At 41.6% G+C, this 12,284-nt stretch overlaps 1 protein-coding gene across 2 annotated transcripts in view; it reads left to right on the plus strand.

Moving 5' to 3' along the window:
* The first annotated feature begins 2,447 nt into the window (after nt 1–2,447).
* LOC114648560 (VIP36-like protein) overlaps nt 2,448–12,284 on the plus strand; it is a 63,689-nt gene continuing 53,852 nt past the window's right edge. For both annotated transcript variants that reach the window (XM_028797659.2, XM_028797667.2), the window contains exon 1: nt 2,448–2,664. In XM_028797659.2, the coding sequence (XP_028653492.1) occupies nt 2,547–2,664 (118 nt within the window). In that variant the 5' untranslated portion in view covers nt 2,448–2,546. The remainder of the gene's footprint in view (nt 2,665–12,284) is intronic.

Below are 12,284 nucleotides of genomic sequence, written 5' to 3' on the forward strand. Positions count from 1 at the left end.
TATCGCATTTGCCTGTTCAAATGTATTTGCATATTATGTCATGATTTAATAAATTACATCAAATTCCGGCATTTTGTCACTGTATGTTACACCTTGTTTACTGTACTGTACCTGTATGTTGCCAGTTTATATTAGAAATCTAAGTTGTTTATATTTAGCTGTATTATATATAAAATCTGGTCTGAATTAAGAGAGATAGAGGATGGGAGCATGCACCATTAGCGCATTGCTGCACGCACCACATGACAAACCACCTGGATTGGAAGCCAAGTGCAGCGGGTGACACCTCAGCACCTTGCTGGAACAGTGTGAGGCTTTTTATAGTGGTTGGAGTGCCAATCCTGCAACCAACCCCCAAGTTTTCCCAGTAAGTTGGAGGACCTGCTTGCAGGGCTGAATACAGGTTAACGTCATACCCAGTATGAAGCAATTCAAATTTAATGGCCTTGCTCAAGGGCCCAATGGAGTAGAGTCACTTCTGGCATTATGGGATTCAAACCGGCAACCTTCTGATTGCAAGCGCAGATCCCTTGCCTCAGAGTAGCCCTGGTCTGAATTAAGCAGGTTACAAAATCCATCCATCCATCCATCGTCTCCCGTTTATCCGAGGTCGGGTCGCGGGGGCAGCAGCTTGAGCAGAGATGCCCAGACTTCCCTCTCCCCAGCCACTTCTTCTAGCTCTTCCGGGAGAATCCCAAGGCGTTCCCAGGCCAGTCGAGAGACATAGTCCCTCCAGCGTGTCCTGGGTCTTCCCCGGGGCCTCCTCCCGGTTAGACGTGCCCGGAACACCTCACCAGGGAGGCGTCCAGGAGGCATCCTGATCAGATGCCCGAGCCACCTCATCTGACTCCTCTCGATGCGGAGGAGCAGCGGTTCTACTCTGAGCCCCTCCCGGATGACTGAGCTTCTCACCCTATCTTTAAGGGAAAGCCCAGACACCCTGCGGAGGAAACTCATTTCAGCCGCTTGTATTCGCGATCTCGTTCTTTCGGTCACTACCCATAGCTCATGACCATAGGTGAGGGTAGGAACATAGATCGACTGGTAAATTGAGAGCTTCGCCTTGCGGCTCAGCTCCTTTTTCACCACGACAGACCGATGCAGCGCCCGCATTACTGCGGATGCCGCACCGATCCGCCTGTCGATCTCACGCTCCATTCTTCCCTAGGTTACAAAATGACATGACGTATATTTAGTAAGTGGCAGAAAGATGGTCAGACCTGCCCAGATGTACCACAGGATTACATTTAAAGGCATTTACATTTGATTTGAATACAGTGGGTACAGCATGTTTTTTTTGTGGTGTTTTCATCATTCTGTTTAGTCCTAATTTGTTTTTCTATTTGTCTTAAATTTTTACTCTCTTTTGCATATTCGGAGTAGTAGAACCAGACAGTTACCGCTTGTGCCAACTCAAACATTTTTATACCCTAGGTGAAGTTGTAAATGCACCCCACCATCTCCTTTGCTTTGAGTGGAAACATCACTGCCAGACCTGTACATTGAGAAAGTATGCAGGGTTTGGATACAAAACAGTGGATTTACAATTTGAGAATGTTGACGTGGGTGATTGATTACTTATAGCTATGTCTGTTTACAAGATGGTCTCAGACAAATACACTCATAAGGGAAAAAGTATAAAACAATAATAATCCGACAGTTATACTGATTCCGAGTTTTCATAGGTCTGTTTAAAAATGAAAATTGCCACCACCTAATTCACCTAAGAGGTTGAGTGTGTAATTGTGTATGTGACAAAGAAATCTTGAATATGGAAGTTTGGCAGTCATTCCGTTAAAAGGTGCTACTTTATTAAAAAAATTACTTTTTTCAGATCAGAACAGAAACGTCTTCAATTCCAAGTTAACTGAAAACACACCAGGGACTTAAAGGTATGACTTCAGAAAACTAAAAATGGTAAAAATAACTACTTATACAAAGAATGAATGGATTGATCAATCGATCAATAACTAAAGATTGAATTAGTTAACCATGTTCATTTTGGCAACATTACTGTAAAATATCCTTCTAGTGATACTAGTGATACTAGTCTTCTGTTTAAAATTTTATTTAACCAAATATAGAAACAATCGTGGCAAACTACATATACACACGGACAACTAGAGAGTGATTCAAACTGAGAGTGATTCTATCTTATTCCTAACAAACTTTTCCCTTCGTTTTCTCGTTCTCCTCCTATGACAATTTTTGTCTTATGCAGATCCTTCCCGCCTCCTTTTTACTAACAGCCAACAGTGTAGACGTAACATAAGGAAAAAGGTGGGATTAACGTGTTATTGGCTGCATCTCTCGGCCACTCCCTCACCAATCGTTTGTTTACCAGAAAGGTCGTGGAGGGGAGCCACGGAAACCATTGAGTGACAGTTAAATTGTCCTATCGAAAAAAGGCATGAATCTGCTTATCCATTAGGAAGAAAGATCCAGTCATAAGGCGGGTCGCTATGGCCGCTGCCGCGGCAAGGTCCTAGTAGGCCAGAGTTCACTGAGATTCAGCGGTTCGGTTAGTGTGTAGAATTAGAGAGAAGATGTTGCATTTGGCGCTGTTTGTTTTGCTCCTCAAACTGTCGAATTGCCGAGGTGATGATGGCCATCAAATCGACGAATATCTGAAGCGAGAGCACTCGTTAATCAAGCCGTACCAAGGTTTGTGAGGGACGGGGAAGGTGATGGGGTAGTGTTGAGAATTAAATGCTCGGAGGTGCTTGTAGCAAGTGAGTCGGGGCTCAGTTTCTTGCTTGTAGTCTGTGAATTGGGATACGCATCGTGTGTGCACTATCTCCAGATTCGTTGATAGTATATCGGGGTTGTATCTGGATCAACTACAGCGCTAATCTGGTAGCTAGTATTGCTTCAGATGTCACATGTAGCCTTCTTACGAATTTGTACACCGAATACCCTATATATTAATGCATATCTTGTATGACTTGTGATAGTGCTCACCCTGAAAGGCGCTTTACAATTAAGATTGCATAAATCGTCAGAGACCGTATGCTCAACGATTCTTTCTGGTTCACTTCTGTTCGCTAAAGGGCATTCATTTAAATAGAAAGAAAGGGCTGACCTGATTTCAGACATTTTATTATGCATATTATTCCTCAATGGTTTCCTCCATCCATTTTTTACAACCGAATATCATTTACATTTACACATAATTGCTTAGCAGACCCTTTTATCCAAAACGACTTACAAAAGAGGTCAACATTATCGAATAAACCTCAACCTGGGCGATATTTCTGGGAAAATGTGTTACTGGACAAAGTGGCAAAATTAGCCACCACAAGTAAAAAAAATGTCAGAACTAAATTCAAGCTTGTTAAAAATTCTAACAGCTAATATTAATTAGGTAAATTCATTGAGCAATAGGGACTTAAACACTTCTTAGACACTTTGAATGATTCACAGTTTCAAATGAAGGAGCTATACATGGAAAGAGTCTGGACTGAAATTTGATACAAAGCAATGATGGCATCACCAGACGCCATTCACTGGCAGCCCTAAGTGGTTGAGAAAGACCATAGGACTTCGTAAGTGTCTCCATGTATATAAGTGAAGACGCATTGACTATTCTGTAGGCAAGCATCAAGGATTTGAACTTGATATGTACTGCACAGAGAGCCAATGTAGTGATATGTGCTCACCTCGGCTGCTTGAACACCAGACATCCATCCATCCATCCATCCATTTTCCAACCCGCTGAATCCGAACACAGGGTCACGGGGGTCTGCTGGAGCCAATCCCAGCCAACACAGGGCACAAGGCAGGGAACCAATCCTGGGCAGGGTGCCAACCCACCACAGGACACACACAAACACACACACACACACCAAGCACACACTAGGGCTAATTTAGAATCGCCAATCCACCTAACCTGCATGTCTTTGGACTGTGGGAGGAAACCGGAGCGCCCGGAGGAAACCCATGCAGACACGAGGAGAACATGCAAACTCCACGCAGGGAGGACCCGGGAAGTGAACCCAGGTCCCCAGATCTCCCAACTGCGAGGCAGCAGCGCTACCCACTACGCCACCGTGCCGCCCCACCAGACATGCCAATAAATTTTAAATCTTCTGCAGCGGTTTGGTGAGACAAGTTGGTACTCCTGCCATAAGAAAGTTGCAGTAGTGCAAATGTGGCAAGACCAAAGCCTGGACCAGTAGTTGTGCTACATACCCTGTCGGATATGGTCTGATCTTGCAGATATTATATAGATTGAATCTACAAGACCAAGAGACTGTAGCAACACGGTCAGTTAAGGACAAATGGTCATTGATCAATATCCCAAAGTTGTGTATTCATTTTCAGGATTTTAGCCATAAAACGGTTAAAGTGAAGCTGCAAGCATGAAGTGTCAGGTAGGAACAAACCACAGATAGGACTGTAGTCCATCGCAGATTTAGATATGTCCATACAATTCCAAAAACCTCATTCCAGTTCTGGTGGGCAGAGTACTGCAATTCCTTTAAAAATAAAGTTTCGATTGGATGGCTGTTCCTGTATTGTGATCTCAAATAAAAGTTAAGGTCTAACCGTTTACAGAAAGTTAGGTAGTTAAAGAATAACCAAAGCCTCTATTTTTATTGCATTGTAAAAAAAAATGTTTATTAGTTTAGTTTATGTCATTCTTGTTTAGTGCCCAATCATCAGAGGACTCCTAGAGATACACATCCATCCATCCATCCATTTTCCAACCCGCTGAATCCGAACACAGGGTCACGGGGATCTGCTGGAGCCAATCCCAGCCAACACAGGGCACAAGGCAGGAACCAATCCCGGGCAGGGTGCCAACCCACTGCAGGACACACACAAACACACCCACACACCAAGCATACACTAGGGCCAATTTAGAATCGCCAATCCACCTAACGTGCATGTCTTTGGACTGTGGGAGGAAACCCACGCAGACACAGGGAGAACATGCAAACTCCACGCAGGGAGGACCCGGGAAGCGAACCCAGGTCCCCAGGTCTCCCAACTGCGAGGCAGCAGCGCTACCCACTGCGCCACCATGCTGCCCTTTATATAAGGAATTATAGAGATACACAAATTGTCATAATTGGAATAAACAACATCAGGAGAAAAACACACCAGTGTGATAAAACATTATACAAGTAATAACTTTTGTAATGTCCAAAATAATACAATAAAAACAGGCAGGTATTATCTTAAAGTTCTTAAGGGTCATTTGGCCAACTGCTAATGGAAAAGACAAAAGTAAAAACCTCAGTTGATGAAAGTAACCTTAGGGAAAATTGGTGTTTGGCAGACCTAGGTCAGCCAGTCATTAAAAATTTAATATGGCACTTTGCAGTTTTGCATGGCATTTTGCTGAGACAAGCATCTTTTGAGTGAAAAAGAAACAAAGTAGTAAATTGATAAAATCAGATGAGAGAGCAAACAAATTTTTTCTAGTTAACTAAGAACAGCCTCAAAGTTATCCTTTTAAAAATAGCTGGCTTGGAGGATCAGATCTCGGCAGAAGCTGGATTGGTTTTATATTTTTTTTAAACCACGCCCTTTCACACATGTTAAGAGAGAAACTCCTCCGAGCTTACGTGAGAGTCGGGCATATGTGACTCCACTGTGATAGATATTCACACGGAGCCTCGCCCAGCTCCCCAGGCATGGTACGGAGTGACCGTGGCTCCCAGGCTGCCTTGGTGGTCCAAGGCGAAATTAATTTGAGAGGAAAGCCTTAAGTCTTTTCTTTTTTTTTTTTTTAAACTCGAGTTAGGTGATTTGTTTAATTATTTATTTCCCCTCAAGGGCCAAAGAGCAAGAGTGAATATTTTGTGCCATTGAAAGGCTCCAGTCTGTACAGAGTGGCTTACTTCTGAAGTAATCCTGTAGGCAAAGCAGTTGCATTTTAGAGCTCTCCCTAAAGCATTTTTTGTCATCTTGAAAATAATTGCAAATATTTAAAGAATTATCCTTTCAGACATTAGTTTTCTTGGTATGCTTTTTCTTATGTAGCAGGGGTCCCCAACTCCGATCCTCGAGGGCCCCAGTGGCTGCAGGTTTTCATTCTAACCCTTTAGAATGCTGCTAATTAACTTCTTTTGTATTCATTTTGATTGAACTTGCTCTTAAAGACTCAGACCCATTCATTGTTTCTTTTTCCTTAATTAGCAGCCAAACGATCACGAGATACAGAATGAGCCAAAACAATTTGTGTCCATCATACAATATCTGAGAATAAAGAAAGGTGAGGGTCTCGGGAATGCTGATCTGCTTAGGTCCACAAACCATTTTAACAGAAAAGAGAAAATCAACAATTTCAGAAATGTCTGCTATTGCACAATGAGAGCAGCAACAAGCCATGAAATTAAATAACGAGTTTAATTAACAACAAGAATTGGTGCCTAATTAAGCAGCTGGTTGGAGTGAAATTGGTCGGAGTTGGAGGCCCTGACGTAGTTGGTCTTCTGTTGGCTCCCTCACTTCACATTTCGTTCCTGTTTGGGTGCCGTTTAAGGAAAGAAATTAAGTAATTCAGAGGAATGAAAACAAGTCAATTAAAATGAATGGAAAAGGAGTTAATTAGCAGCAAAAACAGGGCACTGATTAAGAAAAGGGTTAGAATGAAAACCTGTAGCCACTGGGGCCCTCCAGGACTGGAGTTGGGGACCCTTGTTATATAGGGTTGCAAGGAGTTGGAGTGGGGTCTAGACAAGAATCGTCACTATTTAAAGACAGTCCATCACATATTGCATTTACTGTACATCCTTACTCGGTCAGTTTAGGCAGGGTAATTGATCTAATAGCTTATCATTAGTCAGTGGAAGGAAACTGCCAGCTATTTTCAAACATTTTTCTTGGTGATGGGTCGAAATGGGTCTCAATGGGTCAACACAGGTTGTGCAGTGGTGGCGCTGCTGTCTTGCAGTAAGGAGATTGTGGGTTCTTGTCCTGGGTGAAAGCGCTTTGAGTAGTGAGAAAAGCGCTATATAAATGTAAAGAATTGTTATTATTATTAATTCATACTTGTGAATCATTTGACAATTATGTATGTGAATTGTCAGTGGAACCCCACATGAACTCACTCGGCTGAGAAATTAACTAATGTCAAAGTGCTGTGGGGCACTGATATTTTAAAATGTACTTCAACTACATTTAATGTATGGATAACATAATTAAACTGCAGCAAACCATGCTACCTTATAGCTCCAGGGACCTGGGTTTGAGTACCAGTCCAGTCGCTCACTGTTTAGAGTCGGAATATGTTTATCGTATCTACCTGAATTTTCTTCCAGGTACTCCAGTTTCCTCAAATGTCAATGCAGGGTAAACTGGAAGCTTTTGAGTGGTTTTGTATTCCCACTGTTAGGCTGGTATCATGTCCAGAGTTAATTCCTGCCAGGAAAGGCTCCATCTCTAATTGACCCATTGCTGGAATAAGTGGGTTTAGAATATGGATAGATAAAATGAATTTTGCTTCATCTCTAAAATGGTGACTGTATTTCCTGCTGCTAGGCTGATGCAATAGTTTTGTCCTTTTTTTGTGCCTGTGTCAGCTCAGAGTGCAGGATATCTTGAGTCTTGTCAGCAGGGAGAAATGAAACTCTCTAGAGCTGTGTAGATATGAGAACGGTTGTTTAAAAAAATAGAGCTATATTTAATAAACATGTAAAAAAAAATGAGTTCACTAAGGATCATTAGAGCACACCTCCTCCTGCCAAGCTCCCGTTTAGAAACTGACGGGTGTAGTTTATTAGATTTAGTTTTAATGCTTTTCTTAGTTAAACCGCCAGAAATAAAACAGATGAAACATCAATACCCAGTCATGTGTCAATAACAAAAAGGTAACATAACACCGTAATTTGTATTCAATATAATAATAATTCATTACATTTATATAGCGCTTTTCTCAGTACTCAAAGCGCTATCCACACAGGGAGGAACCGGGAAGCGAACCCACAATCTTCCACAGTCTCCTTACTGCAAAGCAGCAGCACTACCACTGCGCCACTATCACCACCCACTATTTTCTTACTTGCTTATGCATTGCAGGGTCACAGGGAGTTGATTACCAACCCTAGACAGTGTGAGAGTCTATTGCAGGGCAAACTTGCTCATATTGGGCCAGTTTAGAGTTGTCAGTAAACCTCACAAATGTGTTGTTGACAGGAATGGAGGATATTCTTGCAGATATGGGGATATCCTGCAAACTCCACAGGCACAGGATAACCAGCATCCCATCCACTATAATTAATATTACACTGTCTATACCCTTCTTAGATGCTACTACTCAGATGTTTTGATTGGCCTGAGTGATTACACTAAGGAACAAACTGATGACATAGGGCCTCATTTATAAAACTTTGCATGGATTCAAGTGTGAAAGAATGCGCATGCCAAAAAAAAAAGTTTTTTTATAAAATCTGTCTTACGAACGTTTCTATAGTACTAGTGTGTTGTAGCCATTATGGATGTAGTGAGAAGTCAAGCAAAATGACACCTTTTATTGGCTAACTAAAAATATTACAATATGCAAGCTTTCAAGGCAACTCCAAGTCCCTATTTCAGGCAATTGTCACAATTCTATCCAATTTACCTTTTATAAATCACAACCACCTTGTAAACCCCGCCTTGAAACATCCATATACGGAGCATGCTAATCAACCTCCTACATATGCATAATGCCTCTCTTCTGCGTGAAAGGTGTAAGGTGCCAGTGACTGAATGGGTGTGGGTAGCCACTATAACCTGGCACATGTAGTGAAAAGATTGCTGTTACAATGAATAGTACAGGCTATATGAAAAACTGTGGGGGTCAGCCAGTTATCTTGCTAGCAAACCATTTACCATGGGCAGCACTATCATATCTGCCAAAGCTGCTTTGCCTCAAAATAAATGAATCACAGTTTGACCCAGGCCACTGAAACATGATGTTTGTCAGCCACATCTTGGAATCACAGATGACTTGTGCATTAATGGAATGTAACTGCTATTAGTTAATGAAAGCAGTTTTGTTCTTGTTAGGTGCTCTTATTGCAATATGAGTGCAGTAAATTGCTCCAAATAACATTACGAGAACAGAACACTACTGCAGAATGCCTTTTTTATGTTGATAAAACATGTTTTATGTATGTATACCCATAGCATACAAAAACTGGATGTAGGTCCTTGCTGGTCGGTTAATGGCTTCCAGTGTAGCAGACATTATGGAGAGAAGCTTGGCAGAGATACTGTTGACCTGTTGGTCAGTTCCCTGATAAGTGACATCAGGTAGCAGATATAAACTGATGAAAAACCAATAAAAGTTCTTCAGTGCAAATTCATATCATTGGTCCTTTTAAAATAGACCTAAAATAGTCTTTGCATCATAATTTTCATTTTTGAGGTGTACAATCGTGGTCAAAAGTTTTGAGAATGACACAAGTGTTGGTTTTCACAAAGTGTTTAGATCTTTTTGTCAGATGTTTCTGTGGTATACTGAGGTAGAATTACAAGCATATCATAAATTTCAAAGACTTTTATTGACCATTACATTAAGTTCATGCAAAGAGTCAATATTTGCAGTGTTGGCCCTTCTTTTTCAATACCTCTGCAATTTGCTCTAACATGCTGTCTGTCAATCAACTTCTGGGCCAAATCCTGACTGATGGCAGCCCATAATCAGTGCTTGGAATTTGTCAGAATTTGTGGGTTTTTGTTTGTCTACCCACCTCTTGAGGATTGGCCGCAAGTTCTCAATGGGATTAAGGTCTGGAGAGTTTCCTGGCCATGGACAAAATATTTCGATGTTTTGTCCTCCGAGCCACTTAGTTATCACTTTTGCCTTAGGCCCGGTACACCATCATGCTGGAAAAAGCATTGTTCGTCACCAAACTGTTCTTGGATGGTTGTCAGAAGTTGCTCATGAAGGATGTTTTGGTCCCATTCTTTGTTCGTGGCTGTGTTCTTAGGCAAAATTGTGAGTGAGCCCACTCCCTTGGCTGAGAAGCAACCCCCACATGAATGGTCTCAGGATGCTTTACTGTTGGCATGATACAGGACTCCCCTTTTCTTCTCTGGATAATTTTGTTTCTGGATGCCCCAAACAATTAGAAAGGGGATTCGTCAGAGAAAATTACTTTACCTCAGCAGTCCAATCCCTGTGCCTTTTGTAGTTTATCAGTCTGTCCTTGATGTTTTTCTTGGAGAGACCTGGCTTCTTTGCTGCCCTTCTTGACATCAGGCAATCCTCCAAGAGTCTTTGCCTTACTGTGCGTGCAGATGCACTCACACCTGCCTGCTACCATTCCTGAGCAAGCTCTGAACTGGTGGTGCCCAGATCCCACAGCCTAACCAACTTTAGGAGATGGTCCTGACACTTGCTGTTCTTTCTTGGGCTCCCTGAAACCTTCTTCACAACAATTGAACCTCTCTGTTTCAACTCAATCAGCACAACAAAGTGATCTCCAGCCTTGTCCTCCTCAACATTCTCACCTGTGTTAACGAGAGGATCACTGAAGTGATGTCAGCAGGTCCTTTTGTGGCAGGGCTGAAATGCAGTGGAAATGGGTTTTTTGGGATTAAGTTCATTTTCATGGCCAAGAGGGGCTTTGTAATTAATTTCAATTAATCTGATCACTCTTCATAACATTCTCGAGTATATACAAATTGCCATCATAAAAACTGAGGCAGCAAACTTTGTGAAAATTAATATTTGTGTCATTCTCATATCTTTTGGCCACGACTGTAATATGTTTTTCACGTCAACCCACATTCTAATAAGGGCTCAGTGATATGAATTATTATACCTGCGAGTTGTCATTTAGCTGGTTTGACTGCATTTCCATACTAGATCAAGGGTGTCGTCATATCCCAGTTTCTCTGAAATGTTGCGAATGGATGGGTTAGGAGGAGGAGGTTCGGAGGATGCTATGATACAGTGCATTGCTGCATCCACCACACAACGATCTACCTCAGAATCCCAAACAGCACCACACTAGTTCAAATAGAGTGGAATAGTGGGTTGCTTTTTACAGGTAGGTTAGATTTGCTCTAAATATACGCATGTTCCCCACTCCAGTTTTCTTTTAATGTTTGCATGGGGACTTGAATACGCACAATTTGAGCCTCTTTTTGCGAGTGTGCAAGCATTATAAATGAGACCCTTGGTGAGTACACCTTTTTATGACTTAGCAAGTAGTACAGTGCTGTCCGTCTCTGATCCTGGAGGGCTGCAGGTTTTCGTTTAAACCGCTTTTTTAATTAGTGACTGTTTTTTTCTGCTTCGACTTCTTTTGCCTTAAATTTTATTGACTTGCTATTTAAGTCTCAAACCCCTTAATTGTTAATTTTTTCAGTACAATCATTTTTTACAATGCATCATACAATATTTAAAAATAAAGCAAGGTATATGGTCTCGGTAACATTATATGCTTAGGTCACCAAAACATTTTGATTGTACCCTCGGAAAAACCTCAGCGGTTTTCTAAATGTCTGGGGCCTCATGTATAAACGGTGCGTACGCACAGAAATGTTGCGTATGAACGTTTCCACGCTCAAATCGCTATGTATAAAACCTAAACTTGGCGTAAAGCCACGCACATTTCCACGGTAACTCATTCCTTGGCGTACGCAATTTCTCCGCTCGGTTTTGCAGACTGGCGGCACCCAGCGTCAAAGCAGTGCTACTGTTCCTGTGTGGTCACCCTTTCTTTCTTAGTTCCACATTCCTGACGCGGCTTTATAAATACACTGAAATTAACTGCATATTGTTTATTAGTGTAATGCATCTGATTGTAATTAACCTGTAGCAATATAATGGTCCAGGGAATAGCCATAGTATTCCAAATACCATAACTGCTTTAGCGTTGTTACGCTCACTGCATCTTGTTCTTCTTTTTGCTGCTCCCGTTAAGGGTTGCCACTGCAGATCATCTTTTTCCATATTACTCTCACTGCACCACTCGGAGTATTCATATCACTGTATCTGAGTGTGAATCACACCAGCAGCTGATCGGAAAGAGAATTATCGGTATACAGTTTCAAGTACACACTACCTCAACCACGGCAAAAAGCATCAAAGCCTTTCCTGTACGGACCTCGCGTTTCAGAAACAGTTTCATCCCAAGAACTATAAATGCATTCAATCAGTCCATCAAGTGCTCCTTATAGAACTGTTTGTACTTATAAGTACAATCACCTCACTGTAAACTTGCACTACAGTTATAATATTGCACAACCTGCGCTATTTTATAAAGCACATATGATGACGATATCATTTTTAAGATGAAATGCAGCAAAATATGTTGCTTATAGTATACAGATAAAAC

Source organism: Erpetoichthys calabaricus, chromosome 1 (assembly GCF_900747795.2).
Source record: "Erpetoichthys calabaricus chromosome 1, fErpCal1.3, whole genome shotgun sequence".
NCBI lineage: Eukaryota > Metazoa > Chordata > Cladistia > Polypteriformes > Polypteridae > Erpetoichthys > Erpetoichthys calabaricus.